The sequence below is a fragment of the Heptranchias perlo genome, chromosome 23, assembly GCF_035084215.1.
Source record: "Heptranchias perlo isolate sHepPer1 chromosome 23, sHepPer1.hap1, whole genome shotgun sequence".
NCBI classification, from domain to species: Eukaryota; Metazoa; Chordata; class Chondrichthyes; order Hexanchiformes; family Hexanchidae; genus Heptranchias; species Heptranchias perlo.
Window position 1 is genome coordinate 34,003,527 of NC_090347.1, and position 27,676 is coordinate 34,031,202.

Here is a 27,676-nt window from a genome sequence, read left to right on the forward strand (position 1 = left end):
GCATCCTGGAATGATCCGGAGGCGAAGAGGTTGAGGGCAGTGGTGACTTCAACTGCGACGGGTAATGAGATGCCACTCAACCCAGCCGGGAACAGCTCGGCATGAAGGAGGCTGCAGATGTCTGCGACTACCTGGCGACTCACTCTGAGCCTCCGTATGCACTGCCCCTCAGAGAGGTCCAGGAAGCTGAGCCTCAGTCTGTAGACCCTGTGATGAGGGTAGCGCCTCCTGCGAGGTCGCTGTCTTTGTTGTTGCCCTCTGTCCTCTTCTGCAGGTCCCTGTGGCACAGCACTGTGATGTGGAGCTCCAAGTGGAGGAAGTGCATGCCATGGCGAGGCTGGTGATGTTGCTCGTCCCCAGATGTAGTGGTGAATGCACTTTACAGTGGGTGTATGTGTAGTTGCAGGACTGTTTTGTGCTGGGAGGGGTGGGGGGGCCAGTGTTGGCGCTGCTCTTTCCAGGTGGTGCGAGGACTGGATTCTTCACACTTTCTGATGTTAGGAGAACCGTTCACATATAAGTGACTCCCTGGCCTCACGAGCAGCCAGGTGATCGTTCTGGGGGAGCGCTTCAATACACAACAGACAGAGTAGGATGCATTATAGCCATGTGTTGTGTACTGCACAAAATGACACAACAGAGAGGGGTGCCGCTTGAGGAGGCCCCATCCACATCTGCCATCCATATTGAGGAGGAGAAGGAGGAGGTGGCGCCCTCCCCCCATTCTGATAGTGTCAGTTTGAGGGGGTCCGAAAAGTTGGTAAATATGTGTGAACAGAAGAATTTTGAGTGGAAACTAAGAATTTTCAGTGAAAACATAAAGATCTCCCAGCCATAAATTTGTCTGAAAGAATTGAGTGTCCTGCTACAATAACTCAACTTTTTTCCCCATCTGTCAAACAAGCATTTGAATGTCCAACTGGCTGCTGGCTGAAACACATCAGGTAGAGTATGGAGTGTTTCCACAGCACGGGAAACACGCTGAGGATGTTTGAAAATCGGACCCCTGCCTCAATGTGCACACAATAAAGTACTTCAAGTACTTCAACTCTCGAAATAACTCTCTTAAGTATCATCCTGCCGGCTTTAATTGCTGGTGGGACTTCCAAATTCATGAGGCCAGCGCGCACCCGGACGCGTCAGTGGGGAACCCGGAAGTCTGCAGGTTGGAGCCGGGTTCCGAACCCTCTCGGAATTTCCCCAATTTTCAGAGCCCCCCCCCGCCCCCGCTACTTCATTCCAAAATCGGGGCCATGAAGTAGATTGAGATTAGAAATAATCGATATAATCTGTGTGTGGAAACCTAAACATTATACACAGAATGGACAACGTTTTAAAATTCTCAGCCTAACTTAAAGCTACACTATCTATGTTCCAAGGCCCTTTACAGATTTGATTGTTCTTTAACAATGTAATCCTAATCATTGTACGTTGTGTTTCTATATGTAACAATTTATTTATTAACATTACCAGTTCCAAAGTCAATCATAGAAGCATAGAAAATTTACGGCATAGAAGGAGGCCATTCGGCCCATCATGTCCGTGCAGGCTGAGAAATGAACCAACCAGCCCAATCCCACTTTCCCGCAGTTGGTCCATAGTTCTGCAGGTCACAGCTCTCCAGGTGCATATCCAGGAATTTTTTTAATGAGTTGAGGGTTTCTGCCTCTACCTCCATCTCAGGCAGTGAGTTCCAGACCCCCACCACCCTCTGGGTGAAACATTTTTTCTTCATTTCCGCTCTAATCCTTCCACCAATCACTTTAAATCTATGACCCCTGGTTATTGACCCCTCCGCTAAGGGAATTAGGTCCTTCCTATCCACTCTATCTAGGCACCGCATAATTTTGTACACCTCAATCAAATCACCCCTCAGCCTCCTCTGTTCCAAGGAAAACAACCCCAGCCTATCCAATCTGTCATCATAGTTAAAATTCTCCAGTGCTGGCAACATCTTCATAAATCTCCTCTGCACCCTCTCTAGTTCAATTACATCCTTCCTGCAATGTGGTGACCAGAACTGTGCGCAGTACTCAAGCTGTGGCCTAACTAGTTTTTTATAAAGTTCCAGCATAACATCCCTGATTTTATATTCTATGCCTCGGCTAATAAAGGAAAGCATTCCATATGCCTTCTTAACCACCTTATCTACCTGTCCTGCTACCTTCAGAGATCTGTGGACATGCACTCCAAGGTCCCTCACTTCCTCACTTCCTCTACACCTTTCAGTATCCTCCCATATATTGTGTATTCCCTTGCCTTGTTTGCTGTCCCCAAATGCATTACCTCACACTTCTCCAGATTGAACTCCATTTGCCACTTTTCTGCCCATCTGACCAGTCCATTGATATCTTCCTGCAGTCTACAGCTTTCCTCCTCACTATCAACCACACGGCCTATCTTTGTGTCATCCGCAAATTTCTTAATCATGCTCCCTACATTTAAGTCCAAATCATTAATATATACCACAAAAAGCAAAGGACCTTGTACCGAGCCCTGTGGCACCCCACTGGAAATAGCCTTCCAGTCGTAAAGACACCCGTGGACCATTACCCTTTGCTTCCTGCCACTGAGCCAATTTTGGATCCAATTTGCCACATTCCCTTGGATCCCATGGGCCTTTGCATTTTTGACCAATCTGCCATATGGGACCTTGTCAAAAGCCTTGCTAAAATCCATCCAGACTACATTAATTGCGCTACCGTCATCGATCCTCCTTGTCACCTCCTCAAAAAATTCAATCAAGTTAGTCAGTCACGATCTCCCCTTAACAAATCCGTGCTGACTGTCCTTGATTAATCCGTGCCTTTCTAAGTGACAGTTTATCCTGTCCCTCAGAATTGATTCCAATAATTTGCCCACTATCGAGGTAAGGCTGTCTGGCCTGTAATTACTTGGTCTATCCTTCGTTCCCTTTTTAAACAACGGTACAACATTAGCAGTCCTCCAATCCTCTAGCACCACGCCTGTATTCAGTGAAGTTTGGAAAATGATTGTTAAAGCCTCCGCTATTTCCTCCCTGGCTTGTTTTAACAGCCTGGGATACATTTCATCCGGCCCTGGTGATTTATCTACCCTAATATAAAGTTAAAGCAACTGATTAGTTAGCCTTGTATATAAAATTTGTATATAAAATTGTAAATAAAATTTGCCTGGTATTTAAGAAGGAATATTGCAGTTTCTATTAATGTCATGAAATGCTTTTGAAAATACTTTAAAAAAATTGTTCAATCTCTTTTCATTTTTGTTAACACAAGGTAGTTGAGGGCTTGATCTAAATTTGTGAGGGTAAAATAATGTAAGGTAGAAAAAGATTCAACACCAAAACATCACAATTTGCCTTAAAATGCAATGTCATGCATGGCTCAGTGGTAGCAGTTTTGCCTTTGAGTCAGAAGGCTGTGGGTTCAAGCCCCACTCCAGAGACTTAACCTAAGCTGATACTTCAGTGCAGCACTGAGGGAGTGCTGTCTTTTGGCTGAGGCATTAAACTGAGGCTCTATCTGCCCTCTCAAGTGGATGTCAAAGATCCCATGACACTGTTTGAGGAAGAGCAGGGGAGTTCTCCCAGTGTCCTAGTCAACATTTATTTGTTAACCAATACCATTAAAACAGATTATCTGGTCATTTATCTCATTGTTGTTTGTGGACAGATTGACTGCCACGTTGCCTTATATTACAACAGATTGCACTTCAAAAGTACTTTGTTGGCTGTTAAAGTGCTTTGGGACGTCCTGACGTTATGTAAGTTGCTATATCAATGCAGATTTGGGTCTTGGGTTCAGATTCCAAACTCTCTTGGAATTTGAGCTTTGCTCTCCTTACCAGACAGTCTGTGAGAGTACCTTGCAACAACAAGGAATGCTTCATTTTGTGGGCCAAGAGAAAAACTGAACAGGAGGCCAGGTTCCATTCCTACAAATGATGTCTTTTAGTAGCAGGTTTGGTGCACAGTTGACATCAGCTATGGAGGAGTTGTGGGATTGACTATACTGACTCAGGGAAGACCAGATAAAGGAGAAAAGGCAGCAGGGATGGTTAAAAGGAAAATTTGTGGCTTTTTTTTAAAGTTCCATTGTAAAATAGTGAATCTTCAAAGTGTTTTAGACTTGGTTTTACTAAATAAAAATATTGGCAGTTTCACACCTCTATATATTAGCAGGTATAAATGTATCAAGCCATTACTAAGATATCCAATGGAACTCACACCTTTGCTAACTAGATCCATCAGAACACATTTGTTTCTCAATCTAACAAGGTACGTGATCAAAAGCTGTTGAGCCTGTGGCCTGCTCACTGCATTTTTCCTTGGGGTTAAGGGTTATGTGTAGGGAGAGTGGAGTCAAATATGAAAATGGAGGAATAATACTGAAGCAATGCAGCCTACTAACTTTTCCCATTGCTTTTTTTTACAGTATCTTCCTCACCTCTCCCAGCAGTGTGACCTAAACAGGCCTACACCTAACAACCAGATCAGCCACCCAGGGAGCCAAAACCAGCTGAATGGCCAGATAACCGCACCAATACCAGTGCCAGCTATAGTTAAAGTAAGCCCAAATTGCTTTCTAATTAAACTTATCATCATACCCACAACAAAGAGAGCTATTGAACATGTTTTTAACGAAACACTGCAATAGGAAATGGAAAGCAAAATGTCATTATATTAGTCCTTGTTTTCTCGGTAAAGTATCAATTTTTAGCAGTAGGATAATTGTGAAGATTTTTTTTCCCACCTCTTCAGGTGACAGTTAAAATCGTTAAAAGTTTTAACAGTTTTTGCCATCTGTTTCTGTCTTTGCCCTTTCAAATTCAGTCCTGTGGTTTCTTGAGTATTTCGGAGAGGTCAAAGACCGATTCCCCTTTAAAATTTTGTACAACTTACACCATTTGTACAGCCAGGGGCCTGGCTTCCACATTGATATGAAGCCAGTATTGGTGGGGGGGCAGGGGGAGGGGTGATATTACACTGTCAAGTCCCTATTGGATTCATTCTAGTCCAAAATGTAACAGTGTAAATAGCATCTGAATAGGCCGTAAGGCTGTCAAATCAGAGGGCTTAATTCTGCATCACTTCCTATTTTCCAAGAATCTTTACTGGACAGGTTTTGCCCATGAATAATAAATATGTAACATTATTGGGACTTTATTCGAAGAATGCTGTAGTTAACAATCCAAAACTTTGGAGAGCAGTAACGGCTCTGTATCAATCTGTTTAATAAAGGATTGTGCATACACTAGGTGTACAATATCATGCAGTCGACTGCATTATTGAACTGATACATCACATAGAATTACATAGAATGTACAGTGCAGAAACAGGCCATTCTGCCCAACAGGTCCATGCCGGTATTTATGCTCCACACGAGCCTCCCCCCTCCCTCCCGACTTCATCTGACCCGATCAGCATATCCTTCTATTCCTTTCTCCCACATGTGTTTATCTAACTTCCCCTTAAATGCATCTATGCTAGTCACCTCAACTACGCCTTGTGGTAGCGAGTTCCACATTCTAACCACTCTCTGGGTAAAGAAGTTTCTGCTGAATTCCCTATTGGATTTAATAATGACTATCTTATATTTATTCTGGTCTCCCCCACAAGTGGAAACATCTTCTCTACGTCTACCCTATCAAACCCCTTCATAATCTTACAGACCTCTATCAGGTCACCCCTCGGACTTCTCTTTTCTAGAGAAAAGAGCCCCAGCCTCCTCAATCTTTCCTGATGGGTATAACCTTTCAGTTCTGGTATCATCCTAGTAAATCTTTTTTGCACCTTCTCCAAAGCCTCTATATCCTTTTTATAATATGGAGACCAGAACTGTTCACAGTATTCCAAGTGTGGTCTAACCAAAGTACTATACAAGTTTAGCATAACTTCTCTGCTTTTCAATTCTGTCCCTCTAGAAATGAACCCCAGTGCTTGGTTTGCTTTTTTTTTATGGCCTTGTTAACCTGTGTCGCTGTTCTTGGTGATTTGTGTACCTGTTCCCCCAGATCCCTCTAACCCTCAACCCCATTCAGACTTATTTTCCAAGGAGTATGTGGCCTCCTTATTCTTCCTACCAAAATGTAATATCTCACACATACCAATATTGAAATTCGATTGCCAATTACACACCCATTCTGCAAGTTTATTAATGTCTTCCTGTATTTTGTCACAGTCCTCCTCAGTATTAACTATACCCCCCAATTTGGTGTCATCCGCAAATTTTGAAATTGTACTTCCAATTCCCAAGTCCAAATCGTTTACACAGTAAATGTCTTTCATTTGGAAATAAAATCCAGCACTTTTTTATGTAAAGTATTTTTTATCATATGATGATAGAAAGATGTGATCTGTTGTTTTCCAAATGTTAATGCTTCTACATTTTCATATATTCCACCCAACAGCATTTTCATATATCACATCTGATTATTGGCTGCCCTTCATTCTTTCAGTATGTTGTAGAATGATTGAGGATGTTGTGCTTTGAAAGTAGCCTCTGATGCAATTTCTGATTCTTTGAGGATTCTTTTGCATGCTGGTTCTGGAATGCTGAAGAACAGGTTCAAATGTATTAACAATAAACAGATTTTTTTTTCTTTAAAACCTCCTGCAGGGTTGGCACTTATCCGTGACTTCATTCCATTCAATCCCTTCACAATGATTTTTGAGCCTGGTTATAACTACCATATTACTGCATTGTCAAGAATAATTTATCAGAATTGAAAGTTTCATTTTTTTTTCAATTGACCTACATTGGTTTCATTTCAAAATGATCACAAATTACATTTGCGCAGAGTCAGTACTGGCAAAGGAAAGCTGTTTGTAAATAAAAATTACTTTTACAATGTTAGGTCTGGAAGAAAGCAGGATTGTGTTAAAGAATCACTTCAGTCAGGAATCTGTATTGAAGTTATTAAGAAACTTGCATGAAGGGCCAGGATGCATAGTATGAGACACCACCAATGTTTTAAAGCATAGGAGACAAGATGTGGTAAATCAGAATTTAGTGATACCAGACTTCTATTTTAAGAGCCTGTAGATTGTCTGTTGAATGAGACTCACTCTGCTTTACTTTGGAATCTGTTTGGGCCTTGAAACAACACAAGTTTAGCTTCAGTGTGAAGCCAGAACAGCTTTGCACCATTGCTAAACATGTACTATGAATGCATAGTTAGATTCACCAATGAGGTTCTCCAGACTCAGATGCACCACTGTTTGAGACATCCCATTTAGTTCAAACTACCTGCGTTACAGTCTAAAATGTATTACTGCCATACCAACAGGCATTCACCTGTCTGTCACAGGCCTCAGACTGTTACCACCTTAAAATAGTAAACTAAAGAGATGGTTGTGTCAAGTATCAAATTGGATTCCAAATTTCCCTATCAACTCAGTAACTTTACTATAGAATGAACTATATTCTTTTGCAAAAGTCTAAAAATACATGATCAAGGATAAATAATCACAATTCTTGGTACTTGAATACCTCTATTAAATGTGCAATGACAAGAAAGGAGTTTAAATATCCCTTTTTATCTCTTCCATTAAAATTAGACAAAACCATCTGCAGATGGAAAGAACCAGCGTCACAAGAAGCCAAAGGACACAAAACCAAAGGTGAAGAAACTGAAATATCACCAGTACATTCCACCGGATCAAAAGCCCGAGAAGTCCCCACCTCCAATGGATTCGGCCTATGCCAGGCTGCTCCAACAGCAACAGCTCTTCCTCCAGCTGCAGATATTAAGCCAGCAGCAGCATCACCAGCAGCATCATTACAACTATCAGAACATTCTCCCCACACCTCTAAAGTGAGTAGCTTAAAGCCTTGTCTATTTGTAAAGAAATTAGTGCATGTTCTTCGAGCAGATATCTTTTCGATGCAGTGACTCCTACTAGAAAGGGCATATTTTTGGACGTCAGTTGAGCATGAGACCATGCTCAGCTGTGATGCCTCCATAACAAATATCCTGCTCTTTGGCAACAGGGTGGTAAATAAAGGGAAAGACATAGGGGGTTAAATTGATTAACCCCCAAAAACGGGCACAGGGATCGCGGTGCGCAATTAGCCCGTGCCCAGTTGTTGAGAAGCAGGCAGCACGTAACAGTCCGGCTGCCTGATGATTTACATGATAGCAGCGTGCAGCCAGACCGACCTGTGCTGTTGAGTGGCTGCTCACCAGCAGGGGGCCCAGATATCACAAGTGGCGAGCAACACTTAAAGGTAGCCTGCACCTCTTAAAGGGAAGGTGCACTGTGGCTGCAGGAAATGGTGGAAGTCAATGGTGAAGTGAATCTGTGCTGCAATATAGTGAAGCATGGTGATGACGGGAACTCTGGAATTTTTAATGAGCAACAACTTGGCTGCTCAAAGTTTGCGGGGCTCTGATACATTCAAAATATAAGATACAGTTCTGAACGAAGATCAGAAATCGCACACGTAAAACACAGATGCAGGTCCTGTCCCTATGTTTACAAACTGTTGAATTCTTTCAAAACATTGAATAAAGGTTGCTCACAGCTACATCCCACATCCTCCAATCATGCCAGACCCCACCAATCTGCCGATCTAAGTTTGTACCAGGCCTGCGAGAGTGCATGCACCAAGGTTCTCTGATGGTGCACTAAAGGCCTTGGTGCAAGGGGTGGACAGAAGAAGGGGCACCCTATATCTGCACAGGGGCAAGAGGCCCTCCAGACATATGCTCCCGAGGCAGTGAGAGGCAGTAGGGGACGAGGTCAATGCCAGGAGCATAGCACCACGAACACAGATGCAGTGCAGGAAGAAATGCAATTATTTGATACAGGTGGTCAAGGTGAGTGAGTTCAAATGTCAAATGGCATATCCTACCACTAGCCGCATCCATGCACTACACCCCCAGTCACCCACCTACCAACAAACTCTTTCAATCAGTACTCAACTCTTCCAATCAGATGCTTCCTCTCACCCTCACACATTACCAATGTTGCAATCCACACACCCACAACACACAGGTCACACACATTGGCAGATATTCAACCATGACAACCACATCACCCAAACATCTTGCAGGACTCTCACCGACAGATGTCCCGCTTTCTTGCAGAAGGAGGTGATGCATAATAGGAGGCAGCAAGTGGCAGTGGCTCCATGGAACATGAACCTGCTGCCTTGTCTCAGGATAACAGCATTCCTGTCCCACCCCTGCAACTCCGCTAGTGCCCTTGTTGTTACCCGTCAGCTAGCCAGCCCACTCCCTGTAGAGTATTGAAACTTTATTATAAGAACATAGGAACAGGAGTAGGCCATTTAGCCCCTCGAGCCTCTTCCGCCATTCAATGAGATCATGGCTGATCTGTGACCTAACTTCAGGTACAAATGCATTAGCAACCAGAAGCAATAATCCGTCAACAAACCTATAATTCCTGCATGACCCCTTTAAATAGCGCTTTGGGGGGGCCTCCATGTCGTTTAAGACCCATTCAGCTGTGCGAAGTTAAGACAGTGCATTGGATGGAGCGTGGAGTTCCAAAATCGCATCTGTCCCTTTAAATCAGCGTTGCACACTGATCTACCACATAATCTCCCTACTTTACATTCTGCCAGTGCTCGTTAAGTGTACGTGCGCAAACACCTTTACCAATATGGCGTCCTGCACACGTCACGTTGGAAGTGAGTGCACGCATCTCGGACACCATTTTGGGTCCTTAAGAGTCTGTATAGCGACTATACAATGGGCACTACACGGCTCAATTTAGCCCCCATAGTTTTGCTCTAGCTTCAATGTGACTCTTGTTCAATGTTCTTGTCCAGTGTTACTGTTATAGTTCAGGGTCTCTTCCAATTTTCTTTGCAATTTCCATAGGTAGGTCCCAGTGTAATATGATCCAAAGCTCTCACCTTTACGCATGCGTTAAATGGGAGTAATATGCTACAGCATTTACAATTATTCTTTTGCCGGGATATTTGGCACTAGAGGTTACATGAGCTGCCCATCATGCACCCCTCTCCACTGCGAACGGTGGAAAAGACCATGAAATCAAACCATATAATTCAGGCTACAACTTGTGATCAAATTCATTTCCAAGATACTTAATTATACAGAAGCAGAAGGAATACAACAGATGATTTGCAATACACAAAATTTTAAACAGTTAAGTCTTGAAAAATAATGGGGTAGATTTTCAACTTGCCAGCGAGAGAGAAAACCGGCATTGTGGTTCAACTGCCCATTATAGCCAGTGTTCGATTTTCAATGCCACCTGCAACACCAGTTTTATACTGATCCACATCACCAGTTTTATACCGATCCACAATTCCAGTTTTATACCGATCCACAATTCCAGATTTATACCGATCCACAATTCCAGTTTTATACCGATCCACAATTCCAGTTTTATGCCGATCCACATCACCAGATTTATACCGATCCACAATTCCAGTTTTATACCGATCCACAATTCCAGTTTTATGCCGATCCACATCACCAGATTTATACCGATCCACAATTCCAGTTTTATACCGATCCACAATTCCAGTTTTATACCGATCCACAATTCCAGATTTATACCGATCCACAATTCCAGTTTTATACCGATCCACAATTCCAGATTTATACCGATCCACAATTCCAGTTTTATACCGATCCACAATTCCAGTTTTATACCGATCCACAATTCCAGATTTATACCGATCCACAATTCCAGTTTTATACCCATCCACAATTCCAGATTTATACCGATCCACAATTCCAGATTTATACCGATCCACAACACCAGATTAATACCGATCCACAATTCCAGATTTATACCGATCCACAATTCCAGTTTTATACCGATCCACAATTCCAGATTTATACCGATCCACAATTCCAGATTTATACCGATCCACAATTCCAGTTTTATACCGATCCACAATTCCAGATTTATACCGATCCACAATTCCAGTTTTATACCGTTCCACAATTCCAGTTTTATTCCGATTCACAATTCCAGATTTATTCCGATCCACAATTCCAGTTTTAGTCCACAAGGACTGACGGACAGCAAATGTAATTCCTATATTTGAAAAGGGAGATAGAACCAGTCCAGGGAACTAATGACCAATTAGCTTAACATCAGTGGTAGGAAAGATAATGGAATCCTTACTCAAAGATGTAATAGAAAAACATCTAGAAACTGAAAATATAATAAAGAATAGTTCAAAAGGGAAGGTCATGCTTGACCAAGCTTATTGAATTCTTTGAAGAAGTAACAGAAAGGGTAGACAAGGGTAATGCAGTAGATGTAATATATTTGGATTTTCAAAAGGCCTTCAAGAAAGTAACGTATAGTCGACTCATGACTAAGGTCAGAGCATGTGGAATCAGGGGACAAGTAGCAGAATGGATAGCAAGCTGGCTACAAAACAGAAAACAGAAAACAGAGAGTAGGAGTTAAAGGTAGTTACTCAGACTGGCAAAAGGTGGGAAGTGATGTTCCACAAGGATTCATGCTGGGACCACTGTTGTTCACCATTTACATAAACAATTTGGACTCAGCAATTGAAAGTGCAATTTCAAAATTTGGGAACGACACCGAATTGGGGGATATAGTTAATACCGAGGAGGACTGTGACAAAATACAAAACTTGCAGAATGAGTTTGTAATTGGCAAATGAATTTCAGTATAGATAAGTGTGAGGTATTACATTTTGGTCGGAAGAATAAGGGGGCCACATACTGCTTGGATAATAAGAGTCTAAATGGGGTAGAGGAGCAGAGCGATCTGGGGGTACAAATACACAAATCACTAAAAGTAGTGACACGGGTTAATATGGCCATAAAAAATAGCAAACCAAGCGCTGGGGTTAATTCCTAGAGGGATAGAATTGAAAAGCAGAGAAGTTATGTTAAACTTGCAGTATTGTGAACAGCTCTGGTCTCCATATTATGGAAAGGATATAGAAGCACTGGAGAAGCTGCAAAAAAGATTTACTAAGGTGATACCAGAACTGAGAGGTTATACCTATCAGGAAAGATTGAGCAGGCTGGGGCTCTTTTCTCTAGAAAAGAGAAGACTGAGGGGTGACCTGATAGACGTCCTTAACATTATGAAAGGGTTTGACAGGGTAGATTTGGAGAAGATGTTTCCACTTGTTGGGGGGAGACCAGAACTAGGGGCCATAAATATAAGATAGTCACTAATAAATCCAATAGGGAATTCAGGAGAAGCTTCTTTACCCAGAGAGCAGTTAGAATGTGGAACTCGCTACCACAAGGAGTAGTTGAGGCGACTAGCATAGATGTATTTAAGGGGAAGCCAGATAAACGCATGAGGGTGAAAGGAATAGAAGGATATGCTGATTGGGTTAGATGGTGTTGGGAGGGAGGAGGCTTGTGTGGAGCATAAACACCGGCATGGAATTGTTGGGCCGAATGGCCTGTTTCTGTGCTGTACATTCTATGTAATTCTTTGTAAGTTAAAAGCACTGCGATATCCATATATGTTTATCTCGATATAATAAATGCTTTGAATGTTTTTACAGGCAGCCTGGTGAGCAGCTACCCAGAAACACATGCGCTTCAACCACTCCTGTCTCAAGCAGCAATCTGTCTCCAGTGAGGTCCACAATGTCAGGTCAAACCACTGGCTCTCCTTTGAAACCGGGACCTCTTCCGTCCAATCTGGATGACTTAAAAGTATGTTCAACCCCATTTACAGTGTTCAATAATAGATTGTTTGCAATTAAAATTTTAAAAGAAATGTATTTCAAATATGTTAAGATGGCAATTCATTTTCTTGTGATTTCAAAAAGGTACTCAGATAATGTCCAGGCACTCAGCTTCTCTTTGATAAAGATAGTGGCCTGGAAATTCTGCAGGGAGTTCTCCTTTGGGAGACTAGAGGAACTCCTAGAGAAATACGTAAACAGCTTTAAAAAAGGGTCACTTGTACCATTTTTCTGGGGTTTCTGCCAATCTACCATTGAAGTTACATTGGGAGACTGGAAGAACCCAGCGGAATTTCAGGGCCAGTGAGTTAAGAGTGTTTTTGTGGAAAGAGAGGCTTGAGGGGCTCAGTTATTAAGCTCCAACAGCTCATCTACTCACAGGACTATAGCTAAGAATTTGGGAAACCAGATGCATTGTCGTCTGTGTTTGCTTTTCTTTCTCTGCATGGAGATTCCCAAAGTTTTTTTTCTTATGCAACTCGCAGATCTCCTGTGGTGTTGCTCACAGTACATCAGAGGATGTACCGTTTGATTAGGACCAATGTACCAGGTGTATTTCACTGTGCATTATCCTGCTGCTAAGATGTTGCTGTGTCCTTTTAAGCATCCTTTTAAATGCTTCAATGCTATTTGTTTCAACCACTCCATGTGGCAGCAAGTACCACATTCACACTACTCTCTGTGTAATTCTTTAATTGAACAGTTAGTGGCTATCCTATATTTATGCCACTTGTTTTCCTTGCTTCCTCCAAGCGCTCCTCCATACAACAAACACAGTTAAAAGTCAAACCATTTCACCTGATTAACCGTGAGCAGCGCCACAAGAGATTCACTAGTATATATGTAAACATTTTATGTACATGCACGTGTACATTTATGTATATAGAGACAGGTGGAGTACAGGAGTAGTCTTACTCCATTTTTAACAAGTTTTGTTTTGTCAGTGTTCAGAGTTATGGCAGACAGTGCTTACATGGCAGGCTCTCACAAATGAATTGACATGAGCTAAAGTGCTGTTGTACCAAAGAATTTGGGCTGCAGTGAGGTTGCATTCTATTTCACTGCATGTTACAGGCACATCACATACTATGTATGTATTACCCTAGATATCAAATATAAGACCAATTATATATTCTACCAGCCAGATAGATGGTTAACTGGGCAGGCCTAGCATGCATCTGTGTTGACTGCTGAAGCCAGAACAAAATGGGAACAGGAATAGCATAACCTAATGACACCACTTGATTAATATGAGCTATTTCAGTTCTGTTTTTGTCTATACCTAACTGGTGATCTTGGCATCTGCTACAACATTGCTCAACTTACTCTTGGCCTCACTGAACAGAACCTAATAGGCTGTCTTGATAAGTTTTCTTAACGGGCTGGTTGTAAAGTTTTTTTCTGGCATTTCACACAAAAAGACGACATTTCAGCAACATTTAGGCAGCCATTTCCATCCAAACCACTCAACTAAGATATTGATCATAAATTGATCATAGCTCTGACCTGGAAATAAATAAAGAAATCACTACAATTCTCATGGACACAACAATTAATTTAACCTTTGGCATCCTATTAAATATTCCTTTAATTTACAGCACTCAACTAAGAATAGAACTGAACTGAACTGATTGGACTGAACTTTTTGGGGGTTAACGCCCGAATCCGGGCGCAGGTATTGCGGTGCGCGATTAACCTGTGCCCGGTGGTTCTGATGCAGGCAGCACGCGAGATTCCGGGTTATTTACCTGATTGTAGCGCAGCAACCAGGCCTAGCTGCGTTGTTCTCGCCAGCTTCTCACTTGTCACTAGCAGGGGAGGGGGGGGCGCCCAGATATCGCGTGAGATGCTCGCAGCTCTTAAAGGCAGCCTGCACCTCTTATGTGCAAAATATAAGATACGGGTCTGCACAGAGTCTGAACTGAGATCAGACATCGCACACATAAAACACAAATGCAGGTCCTGTCCCTATGTTTACAAACTGATGAGTTATGTTAAAACATTGAATAAAGGTTGCGCACTCTTAAATCCCACCTCCTCCAATCTGCACTCCAGACCTCACCAATCTGCCGATCTGAGTTTGTACCAGGCCTGCGAGAGTGCAAGCACCAAGGTTCTCCGCTGATGCACTAGAGGCCTTGTTGCAAGAGGTGGTCAGAAAGAGGGGCATCCTATATCTGCAGTGGGGCAAGAGGCCCTCCAGACATATGCTCAAGAAGCAGTGGGAGGCTGTAGGGGACGAAGTTAATGCCTGGCGCACAGCACCATGAACAAGGGTGCAGGAAGAAGTTCTTTGACACGAGTGGTCAATGTGAGTAAGGTCAACTGTCAAGTGGCATCTCCTACCAACTGCACCACTAGCCGTATCCACTGCTCCACGCACTACACCCCCCGTCACCCACATACCAACAAACTCTTTCAGTCATTACTTAATTCTTCCAATCAGATGCTTCCTCTCACCCTCACACATTACCACTGTTGCAAGCCGCAAACCAACAATTCACAGGTCACACACACACACTGGCAGCTATTCAACCATGACAGGCACATCACCCAAACATCCTGCAGGACTCTCACCGACACACGTCCCACTTTCTTGTAGGAGAAGGTGGTACATAACAGGAGGCAGCAACTGGCAGTGGCATTTAGCCCTTCGAGCCTGCTCCGCCATTCAATGAGATCATGGTGAACCTGTGACCTAACTCCATATTGGGCCTTAGTCCCATATCTCTTAATACCCTTGGTTAACAAAAATCTATCAATCTCAGATTTAAAATTAACAATTAAGCTAGCATCAACTTCCGTTTGCAGAAGAGCATTCCAAACTTCTCCCACCCTTTGCATGTAGAAGCGTTTCCTAACTTCACTCCTGCACATCCGGATCTAAATGTTAGGCTATGTCCCCTAGTCATAGTATTCAAGTATAGGAGATCTCCAAAAACAGGTACAAATGCATCAGCAGCCAGAAGCACTAATCCAACAACTAACCTGTAAATCCTGTATGGTCCCTTTAAATAGCACTGGTGGGGGGTCCTCCAGGCTGTCTGCGACATGTTCAACTGGTCGTGGTTTAGACAATGCGTTGGCTGGAGCGTTGAGTGCCAAAATGGTGTCTATTCCTTTAAATCAGCGTTGCATACTGATCTAACGCATATTCTCCTTACTGTACATGCTGCCGCCGTTCATTATCTGCACCTGCATGAATCCCTTTACCAAGTTGGTGTCCGTCACACTAGAAGTGTGTGCACGCATTCCCAATGCCATTTTGGGACCTCAGGAGGCCGCATAATGCCGAGAAAATTGGCGCTACGCGGCACAATTTATAGCCCTATATTTCCTGAAAGAGCTCCCTCTGCAGGCCCCACATCTCACTGTACATTAGTACTCTGGATACTAATACTGGATTGCAACCTACTTTCAAACCGCACAGCACAGAAAAAAAATGTTGCAAATTGTTCTGTGAATAAGCTGAATGGGCTACCCTGTTCTTATATAGGGATCAATCCTGGCTTCCTGATCTGAAGCGCTCATTTATACTCTGGGCACTTCAATTACCCACTGAATTATCAGGGGAACCATGCAAGCACATCTCTCTGATGATACACTTAAATACATGAATGAACATTATCAAAATTCAGAGACTCAAAGAGTCTCAACAGCTGTGATGTTCCCAAAATAAAAATGAATGCAGAGAAACTTCTTTAATGGAATCTCGTGCACAGCAAAGCAAAGCATACCCCAATTTTGAAAATCTAATTTTAAAGAATTTTAAAGAATTTATTACATCAGCAGATTTAGTGAGCGAAACATACTAAACCTCAATATAACCACAAGTGAACTTTCAGTTTTATGATAATTCCATTTACGATGGAATGTCCCTTTAACTGGGACCTCTAGCTAAAAAAAGTAGTTGCCTGCCAAGTGTTGCTAACTATGCACCTATTATTAAAGAATCCACTGCACGTTTTTCATCATCAGGGGTTGTCATTCTTTCTTCTTCTGTGGTGCATTCTGGATAGTATATCACCGTTCATTAATGTACAATATAATTGTGACTTGTAAAAAATAATAAATATAAATTTTACTTATGACCCTAAATTCTATGATAAAAGACTACTGCAGAAACAAAAGCTGAGTGTCCCACTAAAGATGCTCTACAGAAAGAAAAAAGGTGTTTTTGTTTATTAAAATAGGAGTACGTTATGTAATTTCCATGAGTCTGGCTTCTTGTGAGAATCCAGCTGCCATCTATTTCTTTTGAGGCATTAAACTGAGGTTCTGTCTGACCGTTCAGATGAGCATTAAAGTTCCCATAACATTTTCGAAGAACAGGGTTCTCGAACGGCAAAAAAAAAAGATTAATTGGTTATTTGCCTCATTGCTGTTTGTGGGACTCCGCTGTGAACTATATAGGCTGTCGTCTTCACCTACATAATGACAGTGATTGCACTTCAAAGTAGTTTGTGTGACATGATATGAGAAGTTTCCCAAAGACAGGTTAAACCAAGTCCTTCAGTATGGATACAACTACACAAACTACATTACAACAGTGACTACACTTCAAAAGTACTTCATTGCTTTGGGATGTCCTGATGTTGTGAATATATAAATGCAAGGCTTTCTTTCTTTTCCACATAAGACACACAAAAACATATATTTCCTAAATCAACAGGGTGACTGGATACAGCTTTTGATACTTGTACTGTCTAAAACTAAGTCTGTGTGATTCTTTAACCATATAGGTATCGGAGTTGAGGCAGCAGCTGAGAATACGAGGCCTTCCCGTGTCTGGCACAAAAACAGCCCTCATGAAGAGGCTGAAACCTTTCCAGGATTCTAACATCAACAGTATGCCAACCAGCAGTACTAGCACTAGTTTGACCAGTTCGGTCAGTGAGATGACAACTGTGACGTTCCCAATGACCCCTGTGACCACTCTATCAAGTTTTCAAACTCAGACTTCCACTACTGTGCTACCTAATGGATTTTATCAGTTTGGTAGCACCAGCTCAACTCCTCCCATTTCTCCGGCGTCATCCGATCTCTCAGTAACCGGATCTGACTTGAGCGGTTTGCCTGACACCTTTAGTGATGTGCCTGTGCCTTCCCCGCAGCTTGGCCTGCAGCCTTCACCGGTTCAACTAAGCGCCGACGACAGCCTAATGGGTAGCATGAATGGAGGCAGCATGCAGGCTGATCTGGAAGGCTTTGACACTCAGAAGGACAAAATGCTCATGGAAAAGCAGAAAGTTATCGATGAACTGACCTGGAAGCTCCACATGGAGCAAAAGCAGGTGGAAGAACTGAAGATACAGCTTCAGAAACAGAAAAGGAATAATCAACACGATCCACAGGCTTCCTCACAGCCGCTCTTCAATGTATCTATTAAACAGGAAAACCTGATGTCTAGTTGTCCATTTGCAGCGCAACAGATGAATGATAGAAGTACAACACCAATGATCTCTTCCACATCCAGCAACAGTTCAACAGAGAGTTTAAACACATGCGGTACGCCACAGAAATCAGGCATTGTGAACAATCATGTGTGTATGGAAACTACTGAGCACAATGCAGTGAGGTCTCCACCGTTCCTGAGTCCACAGTGCTCACCTCAACATTCTCCATTGGGAGGCCTAACCAGCAGTCCTCAGCATGCCAGCCTTCCTCCATCCCCAAACAACCATTTCCTTCTGCCGGTGTCACCCGCCCCCCAAAATGGAGATGGGCGTAGTGTTTCACCCCATCAACTTCAGTCCATTCCGGCTTGCAACAATCAACTCAAGATTCAGGTAAAGGTCAAACCTGTTCTGAATCACAGAGTATTTTGTATTTTTGAAATGTTACCACATCCACCCACAGTTATGGTGGGAAACCATCTATACCGGACAATTAACCATAACCATTTGCCATTACCAATGATGTCAATTACAAGGGCATCACTTATAATGTTATAAGCACGCCGGCTATTTCGGGCAGTCTCAGCTATTCAATCGGAAGTTCGCACCTCGTTCAGGTGCGATTACCCAGGATACTAAAATCCCCTCTTGAGTAGTGGGAGTGTTTGATGGGCCAATTTAGAGGGAGCTTCACTCTGTATCTAACCCATGCTGTACCTGCCCTGGGAATGTTTGATGGGTCAGTGTGGAGGGAGCTTCATTCTTTATCTAACCCATGTTGTACCTGCCCTGGGAATCTTTGATGTGACAGTGTAGAGTGGTTTTACTCTGTATCTAACCCATGCTGTACCTGCCCTGGGAGAGCTTGATAGACGGTGTAGGGGGAGCTTTGCTCTGTATCTAGCCCCTCTAAGTAGTGTCAGGTTACACCTGGTGCTAATCAGCACTGCCTGCAGCAGCAAACATGTGACTTGGTCGTACTATGAACGAGAAGTTTACAGTACTCCTGTTACCATCCATCTCGTATAGCGGGCAAACCGCAGTAACACCAAGGCGCCCGTTATAAGCGGTGGGGACTGTAATATCAATGAGGTAGTTGTTCTTTGCACGTTTCATCATTTAGATGAAAAATAACGTATATGTTAGAATGCTGGTGCTTGTGGGAAGATTCTATCAAAACAGTAAGCTTAGTGTTGAAAAGTACACAAATTGATATGAATAAATTAATGAATGGGGGGGGGATACCAGAGAACAGCCAATATAGCTGAAGGAACTGGCTTTAACTTTTATAAAATGCTTGTTAACTAGTAATAAATTAATATTTAATATGCATAAATATTTAAAATTTGTTAATTTGGAAAAACTGTGAGGTTAATGAATCATTTTTCAATAACGTTATGTATCTTCACTATCTATAGGCCTCAAAGGGACAGGAGCCTCAGCACCAAAATGGCAGCCCGCAATTCCAGCAGCAGCTCCAACAGCATATAATACGACAGCAGATACTCAGAAAGGTATTTATAATTAAAAGCTTATTTACTTAGGAAACCACTTCAGGACAATTTTCAAATCAACCATAATATTATGGGCTATGGACGGGTGCTGGAAGGTGGGATTAGAATGGGCACCTGGTTGTTCTTCGAGCCGACGCAGACATGATGGGCCGAATGGCCCCCTTCTGTGCTGTATCTTTTCCATAGTTCTATTAACTTACATGTATCGTTAATAAGCAATGCTGCCTGGGATAAACTGAAAGTAAGGGTTGAGGGAGGTGTGTCTCCGTCTTAACAGTGGTGGAAAGGGAGGAATAGTGGACTTCCACTCTTATCTTCACCCATTCTCAACTCGTATCTGTGCAATATGAACACTGATGTATTTGATTTGTCGCCAGTCACAAAAATAACCGCATCTACTCTATTATCTGTGGCCATGGCAGATACCTGCTGCCAGTTTAAAAGGCCCAGTGTCATAGCAGTTTCTAATGAGAAGCTGCAGTGGACCACCGGGACTATTCTTTGTCGGGAGATCCCGACTGGAATATTAGAAAAGTGAGAATATTCATTGTGTAGTGCTAGGAAATGAATTAAAACGATGCTTTTCAGTACCAGAACACATACTTCTGACTCTCCTCAGAATAGTGGCCTTCCTAATGCAACTCCAGTATGTTCCGACTCCACAAACCCAACTAACTTTCAGCCATTGCATATCTAAATGTCCCTAAATAATTGTCTTAAATCTAAAAGAACAACCCTCCATTCTGAGGTGGGGAATGCATTTGTTTTTTTTCCCTTTTATTTGACAGTGCTGTGCTTTCATTGAATCCACACTCTGATTTACATTGAGTGACTCTCTCAAAAAAAAGCACAGGCTCATTTCAGTTCAGGATATTTCAAATACCATTATGAATGATTTTAATAGAGGTAGAAATTGTATCTTCTCCCTTTGTTATTAAGTTATTCCACTTTTTTTCTCCTCACCCTTGACAACCTCTCGTACTGAGGTTTGGTATCCGAGCACATTGATCGTCCCCTGTGATTGCCAACACAATGAGACTGAGCGCTCAGTCTTCAGGTGGTGAATTCTGCATTGGAAGATGTCGGCTTTTGTCTTGGACTGAGTTTCGGCAACTCATCCCGTCGGTCCAACTGAGCACCTACCAACTTGTATAGTTGTGGCTGGCGGAGTTGAGCATAATCTCCTGACCTTGAAGAACTGCCCCCCACCTCCCATAAATAAATACATTTTGCAAACTGAAGTTCCTCTGAGGTTCTAAACACTATTAGCGAGCTGATGCAATTGCACCATGTTGTGGCTATAACAATGCAAACTCTTCATTTGTTCTTCAGGCCGTTACTATGTTTATATTAGCCATTAGTGGCTGACTAACAGGAAAAGCTACAGAACAAACAGCAGAAAGGGTACTTTAGAATACAGGGTGAAGAACAGCTGGAAAACTAGCTTATAATTTCAAACTTGCTTATAAATAAAAGATGTCCCCATCAGGCTGTGTCTTGTGGGTGGCAGCACCTGCACTGTCTAAACATTTAAATGAACTCCAGGTAGGTATAAAATGCCCTCATTGGGTCCACTCCCCCCTTCAGTTAGCCCTTTTTAAACCCAGTTTGATACCGCACTTGATTATGGTCTGTTTTGTCAAACCTATGCGATGTGCTCCAGGGAGTGTCACATCACTGCTCTCTCAAGGCAGTTTATACCCTCACTCCTGATTTATTCTCATAACTTTAGGATTGCTACAAAGCCAAAGTTGCAGTATAACACACATCCTCAAAACTACTGTGTTCCGTATTTATCACAATGCCATTTTGATCCTGCTGTATAAGGGAGAACTAAAGAATCCTAGCTTTTAAATTCTTCCTTTTACCAATACTTGACTTTCTGGGAATACCATTTTTAGAAATGTGAGCAATTTGTGAATTCGGGGCAGTGATTTCCACTGACTCTACGACAGTAACTGATGGATGTGCAGTGTAATAAGTACACAAATCACACCTTGGTGAAATGGATGTCTGCTGTGGTATGGGAAGAGGAGGTGTGCTGATCGTTCCTAGTTTGGCTCCTATAAGATTATGGCCTCAGTAAAATGTGTGCTTGTTAAAAAACAGTTTTAACCATTTAATGTAAGTGACCAATACTATTTGTTAATAATCTCTGTATGTTTCTGCTGGGTCTTTTTATTTAGATGAATGCTCCTAACTCTGCAAATCAAGTTGGTCAAAAGTTTGTAATCAGCACTACTCCCTTCTGTAGTTCAAACACAACCCTTAGCAAGATCAAACAACCTCCGTCTTATGAAGATGCAGTGAAGCAGGTGAGAAATAATTGTACTTTATCATTAGTCAGTATGAGTATTTACTTTTAGAAACTAAACACGTTTCATTTATATAAAGTACAGACTGACAGGATTTATGTAGCAGTGAATCACTCCTGCATGCTCACTAAATGGCCAAATCATTTGTGACTCTGTAGGAGGCATTTTTTTCATTGTAAACTTGAAACTTGGATGTTTGTAGTTTTATACTACATGTTTCTCTTCAGTTTTGTGAATGATTCTTTTAATTATTTTCCTACTAGCTTTAGTAGATGTTTATTAACAGTAATTTCAGTATTACAATCGCAATAGTCAATTGGGTTTTTTGTACCGAGTGGCATTTTGAAAATTCTATTAATTTGTGGACTGTCATTTCTATCAATCACCGATGTGGAAAATCAAAATTGTAACATTCTAAATAATAATGTGATAAATATGAAAGTATTGATTCAATTATTTTTAGACAATTGTGTTACTATTCTGTTGCTTTTAAAGTTTTATGACTTATACTGCCTTTAGAAAGGTCAGAGATTCTTGATTTTTAATAGGTTGAGAAGTGTATGACCATGAGTTTCTTTTAATATTGATTGGTTAGTTCTATATTGTGGTCAAACATAGTTGTCGGCTGACAATTTTTAAGTATTTCTATTGGCCGAGACTTACTTTATGTAGTTTAATCTTGTATATCTGCAGCAAATGTCAAGAAGCCAGATGGATGACCTGCTGGAGGTGCTCATTGAGAGCGGAGGTGAGTCTCGTTACATTCACAATGGGTTCTCTAAAATTATTCAGTCACTGAGCATGAACTGCCCTTTTTCTATTTAAAATTCTGTAAATGTCTTTCCAACATTTTCTGTTTCACGGTAAAAAGCTAACAGTTTCTGATTGGCTAATAGGCAACCCAATGTAAATACATTTTTCTTCCTTCTTTTATTTAAGAAAAGGATCAGCATAACTTGGAATATTTGCTTGCTAACATTGTGGAACACACCCACTGTGGCACTTTCAACATGGCAGATTTGCAAACACCCATCCTTACGGAAGAATATTGTACATCTTCACTACATTGTGATTTAAGTCACAAATGTCAGCTTGCACTCGAGAGAAAATATTCATTTTTCTACAGTGCCTCTTGCACTGCATTTGTGCCATGGATAGAACAAGCTATACTTTCGGAGAAAACTTTTCCCTAGGTTGGCAGAACATTTGCAGGCAGTCTTAAGAGTGGTACCTACCATCATTCTAGAAACAACTGTGTTTTTTAGTTGAGAAGAACAAGATATCTGATCAAACTGAAAGTTTAATAGGCCAAAGATCCAGCAAATGTAAAATATCTTGTACTTATTCAGAATTTTCTATAAACCGTTATAATATTGTCAAAGCATCAATACATTTATATCTACATATAAGTTTTGCAATCTAACACATATCATCCAATTTCTGATGTTACATTTTAAAGTGTGAAAAGTATGAAAAATCTTGCTGATTTTTCTGACTTCAAAGGGGAATTGGATATATGCTTGAAAATAAAAAATTTGGAGGGCTATGCAGAAAGGGCAGGGGAGTGGGGCTATTGGATAGCTCTTCCAACAAACCGCCAGAGACACGATGGGCCGAATGGTTTCCTTCTATGCTATAAGATTCTAAGATTCAATAACCTGACCTGTCTCCAAGACCAGGCACTGGAGATTTACAAGTTACTGCCAATCTACAGAACCTTCCCTCAACAATTAACTTTTCAGGCACTTCTTCGTGGAAAGTATCAGACAGTGATTTTAAAGGCACAGGCCAAGTTAAACACTGGTCCTTCTCAGTCGTTAAATAACACAATCATGCTCCAGATCCCAGGCTACATGTAAATGGTGCCATGAGAGTTGAGCTCGTTGTAGAAATTGCACAAGGCTATTTAATAAATATCTAATATTTGAACACTGCAAACTTTAATCTTCAAAACTGTTTAAGACCATCTCTTATAAGATTGTTTTATTTAGAAAATCCAACTATTTATGTAGTTTCACCCCTGTCTAGATTATTCTTCTAAAAGACAAGTTTTCTGACAAATTAAATTATCCTTGCCAGTGTTCCATGTTTTCTATAGAATATTAAAACAACAATAATCTTATTTCCTGATGTAATTTCTTATTAGAACTGTTCTCTTTGCAGAAATGCCACCAAATGCCAAAAATGATCATCATTGTACTCAGAAATCAGTGCCTCAAATCACAGTATCTTCAGGAGCTTCCACTGTGACTGTGCCTAGGTCTTCATCAAGTCCTTTTAACCACATGTCTCCTCCCCAGCTCTCCTTTGACCATTGTGCAAGCAACAGTGACAATCAGCTTGAAGCCCTGCTGAATTCTCGCAGCTCCTTGAGTAGGGGCAGTGATCTTGCACTGATTAAAATAGGCAGTGAAGATTCCCAGCTAGACAACATGGCTGAGGGCTTTTCTGGCAACTCGCGGGAGGATATGCTCAACACTCGAGACATTCTGGAGAACCCTCTGTCGCCGATGGACACCCAAATGTCGCCTTCTCCCACACATGGCCATGTTATGAACCTAGGTCTTACAGAAACACCCTTGGAAAACATGGACTGGCTGGACCTCACACCACCCAGCTCAGCAGCAGGCTTTGGATCTGCTGGCTCCTCCACCCCAAGCATCTTCTCTGCAGACTTCCTGGATGTTACAGATCTGAACTTAAACACAACCATGAACTTGCAATGGTAATATGCTCGGTGGACTACAAACGATAGGTAAATTTAAAGCCATTTAAATAGTGGTGTTAAATAAAAAGAAAGCATACTGCTGGAGTATACCAGCCAAAGAAGTCATGTTGGCAAAGGTAAAGTCAATGGAAAGAATCAATTGATCAACGATAAGATGAATACTCTGTGGTTGTTGCATGTAGTAATATCATGGTTGCTGAATGAGTTAAAAGCTTTATAAAGTTGTGCATTACTGTGTTTTACTGGAAGCAAAGTGAATATGAAGTCCTTCACCAAAGAGAGGCTTTGAGTCTAAATCAGACTGAATTGGCAGGTAGAGTATAAAGGACAGATATACCACCCAACTCTCATATTGGTCTTGTGCACACAACCTGCATTATATCTTTTGTATATAGCTTAAATTTGCTCATAACTTTTGCAAGATTTTTTTATCATTTTTATCAAAAAAAGATTCTTTACTAGAAAAGCAATATTTGCTATCCTGAATAGTGGAAAGTATTACAATACGTGCATCTTTTCTGAACCACAATTGCAAAGTCACCCTACTTTATGCAAGTATTTGATTCTTTGTATTGTGAATATATTTTATTGTTCACTTTGCACAATTGAAAGTAGAGGAGTTTGTCACGGTTTGCCTGTTTTTTTTTAGATGTCTGCTAGGTGTTAAAATGTTAGAACCCATTCCATGCAGATGTTTGGTAGTACTTTCAAAAAACTAGTAAGTTTATGAAATTATGCAGTGTATTGCTTTGCGTTGCAGATGCTTTTTAACAGACTCGGTAGTGTTCGAGGGGGGGATAAAAGACATTGTTTTGCTTGGTACTTGATGAAGAAATATTTCCCCCCCAAAAAAACTGGTGCCACTTTGCAAAAAGCAATAAATTATGCAATCGCTTTTTTATATATAAAAAATACAAAACAAAGAGAAGCCTTCATTGCTTGTCCTGAAATTGAGACTCCCTACATACATAGGAAAATGTTAAACCTGAGTTCAAATACACAATAGCAAGCCAGCATCAGGCTTGGCATTATATTCAGTTGTTTTGCAACTAACTTGGGTATTGACCAATGTGACCTTTTTTATATTTTCAGCATGTAACCCACAGGCCCACATTTAAAAAGGAAATAAATAAATGAAATACTGATTTAAAAGGGAACAACAGTGTAGGTAACACCAGTTTCAACCCTTGTCTTAGTGTAAAGAACATAGTTTATTTTTGGTAATTTTTATTCAAAGCAAGGAAGTGCTCAGAAAAAAAATATTTTCATACTGTTTTGTATTTTATATTATCCCTTTCTGCAATGTTATTTAAAGAAAAAGTACTTAGCTTCTTTGGAACTGCTTACTATTCTGAAATCTCTGGACAATTCAGTATTCTGGGCTTTGTGAGGGAAATCTCTATCAAAGGATTTTCTTGCTACCCTATATAGTAATAGTATGGCTGGCATAAATTAACATTATCCTAGTCCCCTACTTATTGATTACTTTCAAAAATATTTTAAAAATCTGAACAGTACTGTGCAGTTAATTAATATTTAATACAATGTTTTGTTCTTTTGGTTACTTGTTATTGTCTCACTTGCCTCCTTGCTGACTACTTGCAATTTCAATGAGAAAACACAGACTCCTCCAAACAATCAGTAAAATTCACAGATCATTTGTAAGTAATTACTGGCAGGAATCCTAATGATTGAAAGTGTTGAATAATCATCTTAAAAGCTTTGCAAATCCATCCAAAAGCAATACTTCATGGTCCAAGTTCCTTATTTCTACTCCCTCTGAATCAGTGAATGTATTTCTTTAAATGTCTTTGAGTTAAATAATACCTGTGAGGTATAGATGATCATTCTAACCTATATTGCGTATATCCCATTCCAGTGCTAATACACCTCCTTGTGTGAGCAGTGAATATTATGTGACGGTGGTTGCTTGTAAATTGGATGAGGTACATGGGCTTTGGCAGCCTCTGCATACTGGCATAGTTGATCACTACAGTACATGTTTGACACTTAAACAGCTTAATCCTGTATCAATGTTTGAGCAACATACCCACCAGACCATCGGTGCCTGGCAATCATTCTTACTCTGCATGACTGAAGAGATTTCCCATTGATGTCACATCCTGTGTACAACAGACTTGTGAAACAGATGCTGATATTTGTGCAAATTGAAATAAATGATGATCGTGATTCAAATATAGCAACATACAAGAGCAAACTTCTTGCTACCTTTCAGCACCCACTATGCTACAACGTGACATCAGGTTTCATTTAATCCTGAGATTCTCAAGCTCACTTTTCTACAGCTCTGCATCTCAGGTGGTGACGTTCTGAAGATATGGGTGCATCAATCAAAATGTCACAACGTTAGGGGAAAAAAAAGTTGTTTACTTTTTTTTAAACGAAAGGTTACGGCACTTTTCTTCAGCTATCAGCAGGATCCTTGCACCATTTGATAGGTCAACTCAACTGATCCCTTGATATATGGCAGGCTAAGAACCTAATGGGCTGGTGAAAGGATTGAAAGGAAAAGAGTTCTTGGCTTGAGCAGCAGTACTGGAGACATCATCGTCTCCTCCTCCAAACCCCTGGTTAAAAATGCTCAAAATTCAGTCACCTCAAACAATATTATGGATCAATTTGTACAATAACATTATGGTGCTCTTCAGGGTTTGCAAATATATTGACTAAACCATTTTTTGAAACAGCATTTTAAAGAGGCAGTCCCTCTGTATTTGATCCTTACAATCAAATCCTAAAATATCAAAATCAAAAGTTCTGTTTTATTTAGCAAGTGTAGCCAAAGTAGGTAAATATCAGACTGGCCAAATTTACTACATATTCGGAACCCAACAAAAATCATAGATTATATATTTAAAGAAACTGTTTAGGAACAGTTGAAATCCAGAGTGACTTGACACACTGTGCTAAGAGTATTTAAATTATCATAATTGATAGCAAAAGACAGAAAAAAGTACTAATTCTTTAAAGCAACATGTTTGTAACAGCTGCATATTATTTTGGTCAGGCATGTGTCTGACATGCA

General features: G+C 41.0%; 1 protein-coding gene across 5 annotated transcripts in view; it reads left to right on the top strand.

The window, feature by feature from the left end:
* LOC137341237 (myocardin-like) overlaps positions 1–26,830 on the top strand; it is a 635,026-nt gene extending 608,196 nt beyond the window's left edge. For 3 of the 5 annotated variants that reach the window (XM_068004310.1, XM_068004311.1, XM_068004314.1), the window contains 8 exons: positions 4,416–4,547; positions 7,541–7,797; positions 12,492–12,645; positions 17,420–18,466; positions 19,492–19,587; positions 21,774–21,902; positions 22,575–22,650; positions 24,066–26,830. In XM_068004310.1, the coding sequence (XP_067860411.1) occupies positions 4,416–4,547; positions 7,541–7,797; positions 12,492–12,645; positions 17,420–18,466; positions 19,492–19,587; positions 21,774–21,902; positions 22,575–22,650; positions 24,066–24,631 (2,457 nt within the window). In that variant the 3' untranslated portion in view covers positions 24,632–26,830. The remainder of the gene's footprint in view (positions 1–4,415; positions 4,548–7,540; positions 7,798–12,491; positions 12,646–17,419; positions 18,467–19,491; positions 19,588–21,773; positions 21,903–22,574; positions 22,651–24,065) is intronic. The other 2 variants (XM_068004312.1, XM_068004313.1) reach the window with 2 other exon arrangements.
* Positions 26,831–27,676: the final 846 nt, after the last annotated feature.